This window comes from Sturnus vulgaris, chromosome 15, assembly GCF_052056855.1.
Source record: "Sturnus vulgaris isolate bStuVul1 chromosome 15, bStuVul1.hap1, whole genome shotgun sequence".
NCBI classification, from domain to species: Eukaryota; Metazoa; Chordata; class Aves; order Passeriformes; family Sturnidae; genus Sturnus; species Sturnus vulgaris.
The window spans coordinates 16,750,674-16,771,086 of record NC_142257.1 but is presented as its reverse complement, the minus strand read 5'-3'; the positions used below and the strand labels follow the sequence as shown (position 1 = coordinate 16,771,086).

The 20,413-nt window shown below is 42.5% G+C and overlaps 2 protein-coding genes across 2 annotated transcripts in view; both read right to left on the bottom strand.

Moving 5' to 3' along the window:
- Positions 1–5,415: 5,415 nt before the first annotated feature.
- Positions 5,416–10,614, bottom strand: FOXI1 (forkhead box I1). Its single transcript, XM_014887710.2, has 2 exons — positions 8,197–10,614; positions 5,416–7,191 (listed from the first exon to the last, which is right to left on the bottom strand). Exons 1-2 carry the CDS (start codon positions 8,768–8,770, stop codon positions 6,638–6,640), a joined length of 1,128 nt encoding a protein of 375 aa, XP_014743196.1. The 5' UTR covers positions 8,771–10,614; the 3' UTR covers positions 5,416–6,637.
- An 8,169-nt stretch (positions 10,615–18,783) lies between these two features.
- The window catches only part of DOCK2 (dedicator of cytokinesis 2), a 156,640-nt gene continuing 155,010 nt past the window's right edge, over positions 18,784–20,413 (bottom strand). Inside the window, exon 52 of the mRNA XM_014887685.2 lies at positions 18,784–19,554. Within this exon, the coding sequence (XP_014743171.2) occupies positions 19,483–19,554 (72 nt within the window). The 3' untranslated portion in view covers positions 18,784–19,482. The remainder of the gene's footprint in view (positions 19,555–20,413) is intronic.

Genomic DNA, 20,413 nt, shown 5'->3' with positions numbered 1-20,413 from the left:
GGAGGCCATATGTCAGATGACAGATATGATAAAACATTCTCAGTGCCAAGCACACTTCCTGGGCTGCAGCTCTGTGTGGTGTCTGCTGTGGTGCACGAATGGGGGTGGCTTTCAGTGCCAAGGGAGAAACAATGACCTGTGTGCAGCTTCTGAGAACCTCGGATTTTACAACACACAGGACCGACCCTGTAACAACCCAGCAACTTTTCTATAGGTAGCAAGAAAAGTGTCAGATAAATTTTACTCTAGAATTGCCTGGTATGGAGAGGGAGAGAGATTAAATATTCAATAGGAATTTGTAAGGATCATGTAGCATCCCAGGAACCAATAGTTTTCAATACTTGCCTTTGCATGTGGGATGCATGTTTGTTCACTATCATTCTAAGTGGTATTTAGTCCACATGAGGAGACATAGGTCTCCTTTAGCATGCATGTTTGCACTGTCCACCTGATGGATTGCATAGGAATGAATCCAGTAAAATTACATGAAAAATAATATTCATTTTATGGTACCTGTACCACTCCTTAAAGCTTGTCTACTGAATTTAAATTAAAGGATGTGTGATAAGGCATTAATATTAATGTTAAGTCATCTGAGTAGAATTTTTCATTAAAATATATCCTATTAAAATATGTAACACCATAAAAAAGAATTCTAAAATTCTCACCTCTGTGAAAATGTTACACATTTCACTGCAGAAGGGGAAATCATCATGCAAGTTCATGGAGTTAAAGAAGTATAAGCATGCCAAATGAGTATCCCCAGTCTGGCAAAATTAAGGAGCATGTCCAGGAGAATTCCTCACACCTGAGCTAAACAGGGCTGTTGACAGCTGTGGCAGGCCCAGGGCAGGGAGGGACCCCTAAAAAGCAACAGACAAGAGTGAATAAATATCAACCCCCTCATCATTTCTTCTTCTGTGCAAGAATTGTGTTAAACTGGTTTGGGTTTTTTAAATATCAGTAAGACTAATTAGAGATCTCCATACTTGTGATACAGTAAAGTGCAGGTACATCATATGGGCACAACAGCTGAAGTCAAGTTAGATGATGGCTTTATCAGCATTAAATAGCCAAGTTCCCAGCTGACAAGGGAAAAAGATATCCCTCCACCTTCTTTGAACTTCTTGCATTCTTAACATTCCTTCCATAAATCATTTAATAGCTGTCCTATTCATAGGAAAATGTATTGCTGAAGTTAAACAGTGCTTGTTCTCCTTCCACTCTCATTGGAGAGAAGCATAATAAATTATGCCCGATTTGCATGCAAGTTTGCATACACAAAACTCTTGTCATGAACTAGCAAACAATAAACTGCTCATGTCAGAACACATTGTACAAACAACAGCATCAAATAGCTACTGAGCTGTATTATTACCCTGCTGTGCTGTGCTACTGAGGCTTCTCCACACAAATCTACAGCTCTGCAGAGGCAACAGAAAGGATAAACTGAGCAGCTTTGTGTCTGTCATCGTGCTGCAGTCCAAATAATCTCCACTGCTTTGTGGGACATCCTGACTCCAGGGAAGTTCTGAGGCCCTGGTGAACCTGCAGAATGTACAAAAAAGTTTGCCTGATGACACAAGTCAGTTTTCTCTGTGGTGCCTGGTCATCATTCAGGTACTGGGCAATGCACTGTTAATTTCTCTGTTGTGTTGCCATGAAAGGATCAGCATTTCACTATGGGCAGGTTGCCCCTGCAGTTGGGGGCTCTGCTGGGATGAGGTGTGTAATTAATCCAGCTGTCATAGGTCACCTAAACACAATTTCAAACACTGGGAAAAACTCTCCTAATGTGTCATAGAGCTTCTGACAGCTCCTCATGCAGGGTTTGATGCTAACACCTGTTACTGCATGCATACCATACTTACCTTCTGCAATCTGCCAGAGGAACAGAAGCAAGGAGAACTAATTAGTGGAACTCACCACTGGTGATGAGAAAGCAGCAGGACAGATCTGCACTGCAAAGGATTGAATGAGAGGAGTTGGAACAGTTCAGGGCAGTTACAGAATCAAAGCATGAGTAACATGAAGAATATTGCTGGCTGTGACACAGTGAAAGCCCTTTTTAGAAGACTGGAATGGTTACTTTTAGGGTTGCCTCATCTTGGCAGCTTCCTTCTTAAAGAGCAAAGGATATTGTATGCTGCACAAGGGTAAAACAACTTTGTGTAAAGACATTAGCAGAGGAACGCTTGTAGGATTTAAAAAGAATCAAAGCCATGCTGAGGTAAAGCACAATTTGTACTTCCAATTCAGCTAATACAAGACGTGTAAAAATTCATTTTAGAGAGGCATTCTGAAAATGAATTTGCACAGAATATCAGCAGGCATGATATTGGACAAGTGCAATTAGGAAAAGTTGTTTTGGTAGATTACAGTCCTTACCCTCTTAGAACTAGACTTGCAGCATAAATAAGAAAAACTCAAGTGTCTTTCAGTCCAGGGCTTGACAGCTTCGCAGGTTTCTAGCCCATGGCAAGCAGCAGCTGAGGTGTATTTAACAGCAATACCTCCAGGACTACAGCAGCAAAGTCTTGCAGCTGTGTCAGCACTTAAAGCAGGGAAAGCTACAGGTTCCAAGTGTACAGCAGGCTTTTGGTTCATAGCTCACAGATCCAGAGGTGTGGTACTTAGGAAAACATTATACAGGTCTAGGACAGCTCTTTCCAAAATCCTTAAGAAAGAGTTGTAAGGGTTGCTACAAAGTGCTACAAACTGGAAATGTTAGGAATTGGCAAACCTACTGGGAAGATGTTCGTTATTTTCCTCCCCTAGGAATGCTTTCACATGAAGTAACAAAGCAACTATTGACACTACTGAACAGTGAAGAGTTTCATAAAGTATCCCCTCATGAGAGAAAGTTAGTGCATTGTAACTCAGAGCAATCTGGCAAAGTCCCCACTACTGTTTGTGGGAGAAGTAAATACTTTGAGGCCTGAAATGTGATTTTCCTATACAGGGGATACCTGTACCACACCTCTTGGTGTCATCTTTTAACCAGTTGTAACATTTAAGCTCTCGTCAGTTTATCATCTGGGAGCTCAGGCATTCAGAATCTTGCAGTTAAACCCAAATCTTTAAACCTTGTGGCTTAAATGTCTTGAATTGTTGATGGGGCTCCAAGGGGACTGCTGGGGCACAAAGGACCTCAGCTAAACAGAACCCATTACTGCAGGACCCCAGGCTTGCAGCTGATCCCATAACAAGGTGCAACAACCCTGGCAGTGGTAGAAGGGTTCTCTGTGTGCCCAGATCTCTGCTGTGAACCCCAAATCTCTCCTCTCCCTGGCACCAGAGCCAGGGCTGAAGAGTCACAGACTGCAGGGCTGCAGAGGCAGGACACAGATCGGGGACACTGTGCAGTAAGAAGCCAGGGAAGGTGTTTCTATTGGGATCACTGAGAGTGAAGCTGCCCCAGGGACTGAGCAGCAATATACCTCAGACTTACGTAGGAACCTGTTACTCATTAATCATTAGTCAAGACAATGCCTTCCAGTGAAAGCTTCTAATATTTGCAGTTTTGCTGTGATATAGAAGGAAAGCAAGTAGTAACCTACTCTGGCACTTTAGGGTTGGATGTGCTTGTGTGGAGATAGGAGCAGCCTGTAATGGTTAACATTTAAACCAGGAACAAATAATTGCAGAGTCATGAAACATGGTGGTATGTGAAGACAGCTGTGTCTCAACACAAAACACAGTCTAAGAATGAAATAATCAATCAAGAATCTTAACATATAGAGTTCATAGAGCCCAGATTCTCTTTTTGAGCAGTTTAGTAAATATGTTTATTAATCACACTGTAAGTCTACAAATATCAGTGATATTTCAAATATATTTTAATTACAGGTCCAGCATTAGTGATTTTTAAATAGCATACTTTAAAACAAACAAACAAAGAAGCAGGAAAATAATTCCCTAAAACCCAGATGCTCTTCCCTCCAAAACGCTTACACCAATCATATTGGTAAAATACAGGAAGGGGAGCATTACCTTTGACAGGGCAGTGCTGCTGCTCATACAAGAATAGCTGCTGAGTTTCCCTGCAGCTGCTTCACTGATGTGCAGGAGCTCCAGGAATACATTGACATGGCTGGCTACCAAAACCAGTTCTCTATGAAAAACACAAAAATACAGATGAAGATTTCTTTCATTACAAAGTAGTTCTGTTTGGAGGAGAAATAGGAATACAATACATGCGATCATCTTTCCACTCCTCCTTGAAGAGGAGCTCCACCAGCCGAGCTGATGTGCCAAGCCAGCTCAGTGGCTGCAGAGGAACCAATTCCTTGGTGCTCAGGGAAGCCACTGGACAACAAACCTTTGTCTGTGAACTGGAATTTTGGCAGCACTTCCTCAGCATGCAGAAACCAAAACTGGTAATTGGGTTGACAGCATCTGGGAAGCAACGAGGCACAAGCTTGTTTTTATGGACACCTATATGGAGTTCCTGTTATTATTTGGGATTGTTCACTAGAAGAGTCAAACAAAGTGCTGAGTGACAAAGGAGTTGCTTTTTACTCTCTGCTGTCACTTAGCAATGTCATTCTTCTTAGTTTACTTTCCACCTTTTTTCCCCCACACTTTTAGTCTCCAGGTTCATAATGGAACATTTTCCATTTCAGCACTAAACAAAACAGTTCCTCTGACTTTGTGGACCATATATTCTACAGGAACTGTATTCCTGGGCAATTAGTGGCACATCTGCTGAGTCCAAGGCATGAGCACAGTGACTGAAGACATTTCTCAGTTTTAACATGAGCAGATCTCTATGAAAATGCTGCCACTGCAGAGATGCAGGGCTTATTGCAGCCCACCCAGCAGGCTGGCATTCTGTAAGGGTTGGAAGATGCTGAGGCAGGAGTTACAGCTCAGGCCTCAGCATGTGCCTGACTTGAGAGAAACTTACAGTGATGGCACAAGGACACCACCAGAAGGGCATTTGCTCTTTTTATTGAACAAAGGTGTTAGTAGTGTAGGTAGGCTTCAACTCCCAAGTGGCAATTTATTGTAGTGGATCTAAAACTAGGAAAAAGGTCAGAGCAACCTTGATAGTGAAAAACTTGAAACATAAAAGAAATTAAATAATAAATAAGAATGCAGGGAAATTGCAGTCATATTGGTTAATTGACATGTGAAAATAGTCTGCTTTCTGAAATTTTAAGTGATTGGCACCACTTTGCTGCAGCAGGGAAACTCCAAGGGTGATTTTTATTCAGTGATAGTATTTTGCATAATAGCAGCCAATTATATTTGCCAGGCATGCAAATGCTGATGTCCTGGACGTGTCAGCTCAGCATCTGACCTTCTGCTACCACTGCCCTGCTCTTCCTCACACAAATTGCTCAAGTCCAGCAGGTAAGGAGACTTTTAAAGGCTTAAGTAGTGCAGAAAAAACAAGCAAACACAAGTACACACTCTTCTATACAAATGCTTTATTAAAAATGCTTCTGGGGTTATCCATTTTGAGATATTACGCTACATAAAAATGTGGAACTTGAGTCAAGTCTTGGTTTAAAAAAACTTCATCTGTATTTTGAAATGTTTGTTGCTACAGTAGAGTGTAGGAAAAATAAGAATTATTTCTAATATTTACACAAGGACGAACAGCACGGACTTTTACAAAATGAAAATAAGTACAGTACAGAGACTTTTTACAGTTATATCTGCAGTTGATACTCTGAAAGATACAGCCTTTGAAACTGAAATTCAGAGACAGTCAAACTTCTTAACTCCCTTTTTTCTTCCCTCACCTCCCACCCCACTATTCAAACCCTTTACTCACTTGAAATGATTCATGTAGAATGTTAAGATACAACAACTGTGTTTTCTTCTTAGAAAAAACACGTCTTAAATATATATATTTATATATTCAGATCCTGTTTCCCTCATGTGACTAGATTTACATGTGTAATGAATAAAATTGACCCTGTAATTAGAATTGAAAACACAAAGATCCAACAGCAGAAGACAATTCCAGTGTACTCTGTTATGCTTCCCTTCAGCTTCAAAATTCCTGTTGTGTCCATGATGATGTCAGTTTGCTGCACAGCCACATTCCCCCTGGGACTGGAAGGGGGTCAAGCTTTAGAGAAAGTCTGCACTGGCATGAGAGAGAGCCAAAGACAGCACTCACCATTCCAGTGTTGGTGGCTACTCACTCTACAGTGCTTTTTATTATGGATCCTGCAGCGCTCAGGAGAGCTGTGGCCAAATAAGAACTTGCTGAGCATTTAGTACAGGCAGCCTATACCTGAAGACAGGATATTTAAAAGTACCACAACATTTCTGTTATCCCTTTAAAAAGCACAGCAATGTTAATGCCATGCCAAAAGAGCCTCCTGCCTAAGGCAAACTGTAACTTCTCAAGGACTTCTGTAGAGGACCCTGGCTGGCAGCAGTACAAGCAGTGTCTGAGGAGAACTTTTCACTGTTCTACCTCTTATGATCCCTGATTTGTCACGTGGAGCTGCCAAATGTGAAATGTTTGTGATTTCAGTATAATGGGTAACAAGTCTGTGGCTTTCAGGAGGTGGATGCAATGTGGCCCTAGAGACAAGAGGCTAATGTTAATCACCTGCCCATGGATCATTTCCTCTCAGAAATAACTATCCTCAAGTGTCCTAGAATCCTTCCTCTAAACCTCTGTCCCTTCTCTGGAGTACAGGGTGTTGTTTGTGCTGAGGCTGCTGTAAAAATGGGTGTTAAACTGGTTGAGCACCGAGTTGCTGTGGCCAAGGTGAGCGGAGGGCATGGAATTGGACCAGTCCCCCACACCGTGGCTGGGGATACTGGAGAGTGGGGAGTAGGAGTTGAAGCCTACCATGTTCTGCCCCATTTTGTCAATGGGTTCAGAGCTGAGTCCCATGGGGCCGGAGCGGCTCCCCGAGTTGGAGCCGTGGACATAGGCGGTCATGCTGGAGAGGAAGTTACTGAGGCACGGGCTGCTGGAAGAGGGAGGAGGAGATCCTTTCTCAGGTGAATTGTCAGTCCCAGGTGATGAGTTTTCCAAGATATCCTGATGCTCTGCAGCTTTGGGGCTGCCAGTCAGGGTACTGTCCTCAGATTTCTCAGATGTAAGAGCAGCAGCACTGGCCTCGATGTCAGACTTCCTCTTTCTCTTCCTGCGAAAGTTTCCATTGTCAAACATCTTTTCACAGTTTGGGTCCAGCGTCCAGTAATTCCCTTTTCCTGTCAAAGGAAACAAACCCACACTTTTAGTTTAAAAATATGCACAGAAACCAACAAAAAACCCCCAGTCATTTAGGGCTTTACAGTGCTTCTTTCATTTCACAGAAACAGAACAATTGCATGAGCAATACAAATGTATTTTTAGTCACTCAAAAGTCTGTTCAATTCAGAAAAGAAGTTTAAAGTTCTGGGTTCTGTCCTTCAGACCTGACTCTTCACACAGGCAAAACTAAAAGTGGAGTCACTGGGAGGGCTTTTTGTTTTGTTTTCTTGGTGAGGGATAGAGGTTTTCAGTATACAGCTGGTCTTCTGAACTTATGGCAGAGAGTAATCAAATCCCACGTTGGGCTGCTCCTCCAGATTCAGTTGGGTAGCATAGGTTTCTAACAAGGTAGAACTAGACTTTTGGCCCTCTACTGCAGAATAATTTCAATGAGTTTTTAATGTTCTCAGTGGTTCTTAACAGCTATTGATAGGAAACCACGAATAAAGGACTGTCTGACAGCCTACCAGCCAAGGGGTTGATAATGTGAGAGGTGTTATTCCAAGGAAAACAGTAATTGAAACAAACAAACAAACAAAAAGCAGCCTGCTCTCCTCTTGAGAATTAATGCTGACTCCCCAAAGCCACTGGATTTCTTTGGCAAATCCCCTTCCCTTGAATTCCCAGTTAAGATTGACACAAGTCATGCATTACACCAAATGGGTCTTGAGTGTGCCTTGCCCAGTTAAATGTTCCTGTGTGTGCTGAGTCTGAATCTCAGCTCATCCATCCATTCTCAGGAAGACCCAGGGCAGGAGAGAGTTCCCTTCCCTCCAGAGATCTCACAGCAACACTGATTCACAGCTCAGCTCTGCCCAGCTGCTTTCTACTTCAGCCTTTGAAAACAAAGTGCTACTGTGTCTATGTCCTGTACCTGGGCTACCATGTCTCTACAGTGCACTAAGTATTTCAAATTCATCAAATTTAATTAGAGGTGGGGGAAAAGGGGGAGAGGGCTATACCTGGATCATCTTCATCTCGAGGCACCTTCTTGAAGCAGTCGTTGAGAGACAAGTTGTGCCGTATGGAATTCTGCCAGCCAGCTTTGCTTTTGTTGTAGAACGGGAAGTTGTCGGCCACGTACTGGTAGATCTGGCTCAGAGTCAGCCTCTTGTCAGGTGCCCCGTGGATGGCCATGGCAATGAGGGCAGAGTAGGAGTAAGGTGGTCTCACCAACTTCATCAGCTCCTCTTGGGATGGCAGGGGAAGCCAGCCCAGGTCGGTTCCTCCCAAGCTGTGCATGTTGGGCAAGAGCTGCCTCTGCATCCCGTACGACTGCGGGATGAAGGGGCTGGTGTTGGATCCTGGCAGGTACGGTGGGGGGGTAATGGAAGGTCCATTTAGCCAGAGGTAAGGATTGGGAGTGCTGCTGTAATCCGTGGTCTCAAAGGTGCTGGGTCGCTGGGGGCTCGGGATGTTCTGCGGATGGAAGAAGTTCTCGTAGTAGATGTTCATCTCCGGGGGCTCTTGGCCGATGTTTGGGAACTGGGGGCTGCAGCGCGGCGGGGAATGCGCTTGTGGGTCAAAGAAGCTCATGCTCTAAGCCAGGCGGCTGGTGAGCTGAGACACACCTGTGCTAGTGCTCCTTTCCTGGGACAGGTGCATCACCTGTGCCCTTCCCTAGGTACTTATGCACCTGTAAATGTTTCAGCCTGTGCTGCAGGCTCCACCCCGCAGCCCTGAGTGGCTGCAGATGAGGACGATATCCTTTTTGGAATGCTGGCAGTCCCAGGCAGTCATTGATGTCACATCAACCAAACGTGAAAGTTACAACTGTTTATCTTCTGAAATGAATGAAGGAATTTTCCACTAATGTGATGCACACGAAGAAAGCCTAGGGCTTCTTGAACTTAAAACTCAGAGATCCTCCTCTTTCTACCTTTCACAGTGAAGCTTTAGCATTTCCTATTTTTTTCTTATTAAAGAAAAGCCATTTTGTGTTGCTGTTAGTAACACCTCAGAATGCAAAAGCCATTGTCACTAGTTAATGAAACAATAGAGATATATACTTAAGGAAAAAAAAAGAAAAGAAAAAAGAAGAGAAAAGGTCAGACCTTTTCCTTTTGTAACTTTAATTGCAGACTTGCTTGTACTTCCCCCTAGGCAATCACAGTACTACAGGCAAATTCTGTGGCTGGTTACTCACGTGAGTAATCTTACTGATATAAATGGAATTAACTCCCTAAAGTAAGGATTAATCTTGTGCGGAAAAATTTCCAAGCTTAATAATCAAACCTTTCTTTAGAGCTTAAATTGGTGAACTGAGATGGGAAATCATTATGGGCTGCTTCCTCTTTGCTGCAGGATTGGTTCAGGGAGCTCATAAAACCTCTCAGCACAACTTCCAAACAGGAAAGCAGCAACAGTGTTTGGCACAGCTCTTTTAGCCAAGTTCCAGTAACTCCATCTGTATCTGTACAGACAAGAGCTGATTCCTTCGAGTCAAGTTATAAGGAAAAACCTCTAGCCCTTTTATGATTTGCACAAATCCTTAGTGCTTTGCATGGGCACCCTGCATGTTTGAAGAAGGGAAGAGCAGAGCTGCAATCTCACCACCCCCATCTCAGGATGGCAGCTCTCCACTGCATGAATGCCTGCACTGGAGGTAGAGCAGAGCTGCAGTTCCCTTCACAGTGATATTTGCATTTTTTTTTTTTTTTTTTTTGTGATTAAGGCACACACATCATTTAAAACTTGCCTCAGTCCTAGTACCCATGCAATCAAAGAAGGTCATGGTATGACAGGGCCTTTTACATAGCTCTTGTGCTATAATTTCTGCAGGAACACCAGTTTTGACCCATGGATTTGAATTCCTGGCTGTACCAAAGGCCTTTTGCTTTGTCACACATTCATCTTAATCTTTTGTGCTGTAGCACAACCACCAAGACTCCCCACTCCCTACGAATTAGGGATTCACCAATGTCATGTCCATATTTTTGCTTTGAAAGGTATGAAAAAAAATTCCACTGGAAATACTGCTGAAATATTGAGTACAGAATGACAAAGCAAGCCAGTTTGCCAGCTCAGAAATGCAGCTCTACAGCTGTTACTTTAAAAATCCATGCCTTCACTGCACAGAAAATCATTTGTACCACAACAAACAAGCTGCTACTGTAATTTGAATGGCTGAGAGCTCAGAATATGTAAATGCTAAATAACCTGTTCAGAGACACACATTAAACAGTCAACAGTTAAGTGGATCGTGGTGGGACAGGCGTATTTTCTAAGTGACAACTGCTGTGCAAAAGGTGACTTGGACAAAAGAAAAGAAAGAAAGAAAAAATATTGTTTTTCTGGAGCTCATAATGTGAGTGCCTCCCTTCTCAAGGGGCTAATCTGCAGTAATCTTTTTCACCGTAAGAATCTGAGTTACAATCATGCAAAATGCTGTTTGAGCAACATCCCCTACAGCTTCCTAGTTAACATTGCAACATGTAGATATATTTTAAAATTATATGTGTATTCCTGCACATATTGGTACAAATATTACTGATAACTCCCCTTCATTTCCAGAAGAGTCAAAAGAATAAAACATGTAAGAAACACTCGTGAGTAAAACTACATTTACAATTAACTAAAGAGCCAGAACATAGTGAGAAAAGTAAAAATCATACATTTTTGATCTGCTCAACAAATTATATTTTTGCCAAAAAAACCCTTGAAAACAAGAAAAACTTGTAAATTTATTCCAAGTAAAATATTCAACTAACTGCAACATGGACTTTAATGAGTGACATCTAAACGCTTATTCCCTGAGGAGCACTGCACGCAGTTACAATAAAAATACACTCAAGTGGGTGCTGAGTGAATACAGGCCTTGAAAAAAGCCCAGGCTTTGCATAGGAAAAAGCATTGCTGCTGCAGCCAGAGGCTGCTGAAGGCTGTAAAATTTCCTGTGCCCATGAGTGCTGCTGAGTTGTGTGCAGTGAGCAGGGCGAGCCCGAGCTGTGCTGTGCCTGGGGATGCCCAGCCCTGCCACCTGAGCAAAGCAAAGCAGGGACTGGTTTGGCTGAGAAAGGCAAGGGCTGCTTTTACAGCAGGGAGGTGCAGACACCTCTGGGCTGCTGCCCATGGAGCTGTGAAACGGGGGGGGCAAAGTCTGATCCCTCCCTGGCATGGCTGTGCTGGCACAGCTTCCAGCAGGGACACGATTCCATCAGCAGCATTTCCCTTCGGCTGGTTGGGCCTGATTTACTCAGACTATAAACAGTGCCAGGAAAAAAGGCACTTTGTCAGTACTCCGGGCACACCTGGCTGCTGCAGCACACGCTCCTGGGCAGCTCTTCTGCTGCAGATGCTCCTCTGCAGGCAAGGAGGCAGCGTGGAGAGAACCAACTCTGTTCAAGCTGTGGTGGCTGAGTCAGAACTGGAGGAAATTGAGTCTAAACAAGAATATTGTCCTGGGGTCTTCACTGCTGAGAGTCTTCCTTTTGGCAGGGCTGAAAGAAGGTAGCAATCCCAGAAGTGGAGAAAAGAGAAGGAAAAGCACTGAGGCTTCCATATAAAGAGGCTGGGAAAAGGTGGCATGCTGACCAAGCTACGCTAACAGAGCTTGTTTAGGGATTCAAAACTCTGCAAGTAAATGGGAGGCTGCTGCTGGAGAAAGTTTAGTGATCATTATTTCCAAATGCATTGGGTCAGTAAGGTCTGACTGGGCAGGACACATCATATTTCTACCATGTCTCCTCACTGCAGTCCAGCCCTGCACAGCCCTGAGTCCATGTCTCTACCAGCTGGAAGCCTGGCCAGCCACAGACTGTTGTCAAGCCAAAGACTGCTGACAGCCCTTGCTTTACACAAATATTTCCTCCCCTCAGATTCTTGAGTGGAGCTCCAAAATCTGCAGGATTGAGGCTGAGCCCTGGCAGAACTATTGTTTTCCATAGGTTTTTTTAGCTCCTATGTACCCTTCTACTCCAGCCGTATTTCTTCAAGCTGACTGCCCTTCTCTAAAAGAAAAGATAATATCTGAAATCTTGGGTGAAGAAAGGTTCAGATTAATTTCACTTAAACTCAGATTCCTCAGCATTTCTGCTTTTACTCCAGTATAAGTGTTTCTGAAATGCAGTGACTTGGGAGAGGTGTGGACACAACAGCACACGGTTCATACAAATGATTCCTGTGATCACAAAGAAGAGGGAAAAATTGTTTTTAAAAGAAAAGCGTCCATATGTAAGTCAATATATCAAGTAACCCACCTTGTTTCAAACAATTCACACTCTGAATTCAGAAACAGGTCAGTATCCATCAGTAAGACATTTTCACAAAGTGAAAAATTCTCTGTGTTCTCAGTTGTCCAGTAGATTACTTTTAGAAGTTTTCATATCTTATTCCACTAATCATCTGCCCAGCATATTCATAAAATAAACCACACCATGAGAAGGAACAGGCTGCAGCAGGCAAAGCAATGTCATCTCAAGGACATTACAAAAGCATAAGAAATGTAAAATATAGCCCTGCAAAACAAGGGAACCGAGCTTTATTTCGAGGAAGGCAAGTTGAACATTAAATTAATGGAAAAGGCAATATCATTTGGATCTGTGCCATAAGTGCTGCAGTTCTAGAATGCCCTTAGACTTTTTAAGCCTTCCAAATCACTGTGGATTTTTGAAGCAACTTTATACTGGGTTTTTAGAAGGCTGTGAAACCTTGTAGCTGCTCTCTGACCATGGGAATGATGATAATAAAAGTAGCCATAACTCCTACCTCCAAAAAGGCTTCTACCATCTCCTAACATACAATAAATATGGTAGAGGGGATTAGGTGTCCCCTGACTCGTGTATCAGCTGTGACAGGCCACAGGCAGGCAAGGAATCCAAAGTTTCCCTTTGGCTGCCACGGGGTCCGCTGTGCTGAGGGACACAGACGTGGTCACATCTGCCACAGAGGGGCAGAGTCTGTGACAAATCCTTCCCATGGCAGAATCCGAGGTGTCCTTCCCAGTTATAGGAAATTAATCCGGGTACAGACCCTTCCATCAATGAGGCTTTGACAGCAGCCAACAGAGCTCCCTGGTCACATCATCTGCTGCTGCTTCTGCTCTCACCACCGGACAAGAAATCAACGGTGCCAAAATTAAATGTGGTCTTGTATGAACATCAACACGACTGCCAAAGAAATTAATCTGTACACACTTCCAAAACCCTTCAAAGTTGAAGTTCTTGTGTATCTCAATGAAATGAATTTATTCATTTCAATGCATTTCAAGGATTTATAGAAAGGAAAAGTAGCAACATGCTACTGCTTTTGTTTCAGTCACATTTCAACATCAAGGTACTTGCTGGTGTGGATAAACCAGCCCCTCCCTCTCCACTATTCAAGTGGAGATTTCATTGAAAAGACATTTTAGAACCACTGAATTTTTCAGAAAACATCACTTCCTTTTCTTAAGGAAAATGATTTTTTTTTCAGTGTTTTACGCCCTTTAGTACTTGCACGACGCAAACACTTGGGGAAAATTAATTAAAAACTAAAGCTGGAAAGCGAATCGGTGCCAGAGCCGGGAACTTCTCTGCGGCCACACCCAGGCACAGATAAACTCCAGGCTGTTTTATTGCAGCCAGGTTTGAGTGCAGTAAGCTGAGATAACCTTCCCTGCTCTCAATCCTGGCACCTCCGGGAGCTGCGCCGCGACATGGGCCGAGTATCGCGACATGGTGTCGCCACCCGGCGACACTGCCTGGCCATGCACAGCTGGTGCCCGCTGCCCTGCGACCCCCCTCCCTGCCCAGCAGCACCTGGAGCTGTAAAAACAACCCATTCCATACGTACCCGGGGTTTTTTTAACTTTTCCCTATTGGACAACTTCATCTGCTTTGGAATTCTGTGTGGGAATTCTGGTAGATTTAGAGATGTCTTTGTTTTAGGTTAGTTTCCTTCGCTTTCTTTTTTCCCCTCTTTTCTTTTCTGTTTCCCTATCCTGATTTCCAGTACTCCTCTTTTCCTGTCTTGTGAAATCAGTCCAAATGGAGTTGTAAGAAAAACTCCATGAATTCAGGGACGGTGGACTAGTGCTACCACGAGTGTCAAAGCAACTGAAGTAAGGTTTTGCATTCCTCATTATTTGTGGAATCCAGGTATCCAATCATAAGATACTTTAGTGTACAATAAAATACCATACAAAATACAAGGTTAAAAGGTCTGCATATAAAGCTAATCTATCCAGGGCTGTTTTCTTATATCTAAAAACATATAAATAAACATTCTGCAGAAAGCCTTCCCTCAAAATAGCTGCCAAACGTGGAGAGTTGTTTGGACTTTTTCTAGTTACAACAGTACAAGATTCCTGCTGCCTCACCTACATAAGCCTCTTTTGGCTGCTGGCCTACCAGGGCATAGATCCCTTAAATGACTCTTTTCTGATGTCCATCAGCTTTTGAATCAGTCACCATTTAAACCCATGGTGACACCATCAGCAGCCACCTGCCATGAGCTGAACTGACCCAAGCACTGGCAAGGCCTGTCAAGGGTTAACTGTGAATGAGAGATCAGTCATGCCTGGCACATGAACCTAAAAATGCAGGTTGAACACCCAGACACAGAATGGGGCATCTGGAGCTGCAGGATGGCATTAATACACATGAAAAAAAAAAATCATTCTGACAGACACTGCATTTGTTCCAGCTCAGACACTCACAGTGGCTGTCTCATCACAGGGTCAGCCATAGGAAAGATCCCTCAGCACACAGAAGCTGAAAGCTATCCTGGAAGACAAAAAAAACTGCATTGAAAAAGGATAATTCTATACAAAACCCAATCAGATCCAACTGTCCTCACTTTAAAGCCACGATTAAATTTATTTAACATTTAAAAGTTTATGAAATCGGTGGCCTAGCCGAGGTTTGTTTGCAGAGCAATTCTTCATTTACAGTGTTAATCTTTAGCACACGCTGCCATCATGAGAGCAAATCAGAACAGAAAATGACACAGAGTCAATAAAGAACAATTCTCTCCTCACCCCAGAGCAGTAAACAGTGCCAATGCTGAAGTCCTTCCAGCTGAGGGCAGCCCCTGGAGTGTTGCTCAATGCTCCCCCCCAGAAGGACCTTGAATGCCTAAGAGCAAGTAGGAACTGAGTTCTGGCAGGGGAATTAAGTTCCATGGAGTGCCTTCTCCAAGGCACCCAGGATAGCAGATGGCTGCAAGCTTTTTTTCATACAGGCTTCCATATTCCTAAAAACATAAAGAGATGCATCTAAAAAAATGGACATCTCTTCATCCAAAAAATAATGAGGGAAAGAATGCTTAATTATTTAGTTTACTTCCTCTCCTCAGAAATAGTTTTTAAAAAATGGGTGCTGCAAAACACAAGTTGGCTTTAAATTTGCTGATTTCTCTTGATTTCTAAATGAGAAAAATGCCGTGTTTGTTTGAGTTATTCCTTTTATCTTCCTCCACTCTGGAGAATTGACCCGTGCTTTTGTTTTAAACAGAATGCCCTAATTCTGGATGATTCCCACTGACGTTGGCATAAGTGGAACCAGTCTCTGGGATAAATGTTCTATCATTTGAATAGTTTTATTCTGAAGCTAGAACAGAAAAAAAAAAAAGGATCCTCCGGTGTTTTTATGATACTTAAGCTAAAATCCTTGAAAACGGCAGAGGAAGTGTGCAAGAGAATTATGTGGTTGGGTACCTTTAAACACAACTCCTGGAGCTCGGCTGACTTAAACAGAAACCGCATTTAATAAAACATAAAACCACTTTCTCTTTTCTATCATGCTATTTAAAACTTATTGAACACCTCTTCTTTCTAAAAGCGCCCTTCTCCCATGATTAGGGTAGAACAAATGAAAGCAGAGATCCAGTGATGTCTAATGTGTCAATGGTTATTCTCCTCAGAAAATAACCAGGGTGGCACCAGGACCCCGCTGGGGACTGGGAAGAGTTGACCTTTAAGGTCTTTTCCAACTCAAACCGTTCCATGATTCTACTCACCCCCAATTTCCACTGTCTAATAAAGAAGGTTACAGGCTGTGTGTGATAGAGATAAGAGTTCAATGTCAAGCAGGTACACAGGCCTATCACACATCCAAGTTCCAGAACAACGTGTTCCTAAGGTCTGTAAAATCTTTAATAAAACTCTCCTTCCTCCTCAGAAACTTGATCCTTATTGACTTAGACTCTGACCATTTTCCTATAGCTCATACCAGCTAATTTTAATGAGATTTTAAGGGCAATAATTTCCCCTCAGAATGAATAATTAAGTCATAATTTCATAATAAGAACTTGGTATGGCTTTATGGCACAAACAAGGGCAGGCTGGATACCCAAGTCAGGCGAGGATACTCCTGAGTACCCTGATGTGGGTAAATGCCAACATTTGCTGTGCAGACTTTGTGCTGCACAGACACAGCAGCTCCTGGGGTTGGAGCAGCACCTCTAACATGGTGCTACACTGCACAGAGACACCCAGGTGCCTGTGTCTGGCTAAAAATCAGATTTCTGCCTAAACTGAGCTACGATGTGCAGTTTAAAAGCATCTTAGGTCACAGCAGTGTAAGAGCTCAGGGCAGGTCAGCTCATCAAATCTCAGCTGCACCTGCAGCTTTCCTGCCCCTGCAAACAGCTCATTAATTACACATCACACAGCCCCATCATTGTCTCAGTGCCGTGTGAGACAAACCAGACACCTGGAAATGCCAGAGAGAAGGGAAATAACAGGTAGAGAAAAGCCCAGAGAGCGTGGCTGTGCTCCTGACCTGCCCGGGGAGAGCTGAAGCCATTCCTGCTGCACTCATTCACCAGCAGCCAAAGCCTGACCCTGTCCTGGAGGGAATTTCTGCCCTCTGTGCTTCTCCTCAAAGAATGTCCAATACAGGAGCTGTCCCCCACCTCTGTACACATGAACCCAAGGCCTGCTGAGCTCATGACAGAAATGGCAGCAATCGGTGCTGACTCACATTTTTTAACAGATGTTGCCATCCTGGCACTTTATTGCCCCAGGACATCAATTGTCCTTCATGCTGCCCTTCATCTGGTTCAGTATCCACAGTTTCTGGAAACTTGTGAAAGGCTGGAGCTTGTTGTCCAAACGTCCTTAAAATTCCACTTCTATGAATGCCCTGTCTTGGCAGCTATTTTTTCTTAGTTAATTTTGCTTTTCTGCTCAGAGTTGATTGATACGACTTCAGGCTTGGAACTTGGGCTGGCAAGAGGAGGCCAGTCTGTGGTGTGAAACAACTAATAAAATTAATGCTGATATTTAGTAAACTAAATGTGAATCTAAACCCTTCACCAAAAACTGTACTAAAACCTGAGCAAAACACAAGCACAAATCTTGAACCATTGGCTTAACACCCAAAACCAAACTTCCTTTGGATGTTGTGCTCCTGCCTTCCTGGTATTTGTTTCTGGGCACTTCCTTCATTTCCATTCTTGCTACTTTTTTATTTTGAGTCACACTATTTCAATAACAATTTATAATAACAGCTAGAGGTAAAACTCCATTATTCCATTCACCTGAAAATATCTCTGCAAGATACAATAAATAAAATTAACCTTTAACAGGTATTTTTAAAAAGAATAAACAGTTCCTAAATCGTCCTTTTCTTACTAATTTCCAGTAGAACCAAACCTTTTCTTTTCAAATACTTGTTTTGTGCTATATTCAAGGCACCTGCAGATAATATTGAAGGACAGCTTTGATATCCTCCCTCCTCTTCCCCCAGGTTAGCAAGATGTTAAACGTGCACCCTTCAACCTCTCACTTTCTCCCACTCCCAGATAACCTTCTCTTAAACAGAAGACCTTTTCCTAGTAAAACTTTTTCTTCCTCTGTACCTCTTCAGAAGCATTATCAAGCTGCTGTGGAAAGCAAATGAAACAAAATGAAACCAAAAGTCTATGAGAATTCATGCCAAACACTGCAGGTAGTGTTAAAACCGGGCCCATTTTGTTTTGCTGTCTATGGTTATTTTGGTGAAGGTGCAGCATTAATTCTCCATGGCAAATATTCCAAACCTCTCACAGAAAACGGTCACTAACTACTCCTGGAGAAAACAGCTTCACTCTGACAACTTGGAAAGAGAGTCTAAATTAATAAAACTAATTTATTCACACTGTATGTTAAAGTGTTGATAGAAAAACTTAGGTTTAAACAAACTGAAGATGTCTTTTCACAGACTGAACTCCACTGCAAGGAATAACTTTAACCTCTTTGTCTTTCCCAAATCTGTAAATATGGCAACAAGGCCAGTCCCCTCATCCACAACACTGAACATACTTTATTTACTTGGTATAAACCTATGTCAATGTCTGAAACATAAAGAGATGAGTTAAGGAAATAAATTATTCACCTTTAGACCCCCCCTCCCTCTATGTGGAAAACACACTTAGAGAAAGAGCTGACAGGTTATAGGAACTCTGAGGTGTTGACCTGCAGTGCTGTGGAGCTTCACACCAGTGAGGCAATCTGAACCAGTGAAAATCAATCTGAACCCAGAAAACCTGGGCTCCTAGAATCCTGTTTGCTGTCAGTAAAAAAATCTATTACATTTCATATGATGGTACCTGGAGATGTCAGGGAGAAAAGGTCAGGGCAAATAAAACAGATTTGTAATATTTTATTGAACAGCAGAAAATGGAGCTTTTGTTCATCATGCTGCTGGACATAAGGTCAATTTGCACATGTGTAAATAAACTTTTCCATGTTTTCCACATAATAGCTGCTGTTCTGAAAATAACTCAGGCAATGGTGCCACAGCCACAGACATCACCCGAGGAAGATTGAGGACACAGAGCAGAGTGCTGGGAGCAGCAGAGGGCTCTGAGGGCTGTAAATCCAGCTACAGCCACACAGTAAATTGTCAGTGGCTATTTTGTGCTGAGCCATCTGTTGCCTTGGCTACACTGCCAGCGAGGGTTTAAGGATATCTGGAGGGTGTCTGAACAAGCTCCAGAAAACCAAAACTCTGCTGTTTGGAAAGAGCAGACCCTGACTTGCAGTGAGCCTTGCTGTTGGCCTTTACACACATGTCACTTCCCAAGCTTTGTCCCCAGGGAACACTCAGCTCCCTTTGACCTGTACAGCCAGAGGTTTCTGTTCCATATCTCAGTGGACACATCCTGCAGTGTTTTCCTCGAATGTTTTTGTTCTATCTGTATCACAAGTAACTCATCAGAGCCCATGGGGGTGTTGTTCAAATTCTCCATCACTGCCTTTCTTTAGAGTAGATGGTGCTCCTAAATGGAATATTTGTGTGTAGATATAATTCTTTTCAGTTGAGAAGTGGTCTTGTAAAAATTGATCACAGATCTGTTGAAGTTTTGAAATGCTGCTCCACAGACTGCTTTCCATCTTCCAGAACTCTGGAAATGCGCTGAAAAAACACCAAAACAGATTTTCATATGTTAAAATTGATTCTGTGACGGATTCAGTAATATGTGTAATAATTATTTGTGGCTTTAAGCTGTAGCTAGAGAAAAAATACATTGACCAAATCCTGCATGTTTGGAATTCATTTCTCTATTCTGCAAAACCTTAAACCTGTGTTTAAACCTGTCCACTTGATTCCAAACATGGTATGAAGCACTTCACAACTGGAATTCTAGTTGTAGTTAGTCCTTTTTCTGCCATGTAAGAAAGAACATTCTATCCTCTGTATTTTATATGCTATTTAAGTTTAAACATGAGTGGATGAGATAGTTGAAAAGCTGCAACTCCTGGGTCTGAAAAGAACAAGTATGTGATAAATTGAATGTAAGTGAAATACTACAGAATTCACATTAATAGGTTATTCTTGTTCCTACCAGAAAAATGTGATTATGGAAATATTTAACTGAAGGTTTTCCTAAATGTTGCTATATGGTGATATATGGTCCCTGAAGGTGTTATCCTTTTATTTTTTTTTTAAAGAAAACCCCAAAACACTGCAGAAAGTAATGAATACAAATGAAACCTATTACCTAGGAAAAAAAGAAACCAAAACAACAAACCCTTTTCATTGAAAGCTCAGAAAAGTTAGCATGTAAAATATTACAGATATTCCAGAATACTTATGCAGTAATGCATGTTGGTGGCTGCCGACATCTGCATTAAATGTCACCCTCCCACTACCTTCGAAGTAGAAAAACCTTCACATTCTGTGTCTTTTTTCTGTCAAACACTACGTTACACGGAATAGTTTTAATTTTGTGAACATTTCAGGCATCAGTGGAACTTTCCTCACTTTAAAGGCA

Excerpts from the sequence above, each read along its gene's own strand:
- FOXI1 (XM_014887710.2), bottom strand. The coding sequence starts at position 8,770 with ATGAGCTTCTTTGACCCACAAGCGCATTCCCCGCCGCGCTGCAGCCCC. Across the intron at positions 7,192-8,196 it reads TCGAGATGAAGATGATCCAG|GAAAAGGGAATTACTGGACG; the intron begins GTATAGCCCTCT and ends TTCCTTTGACAG.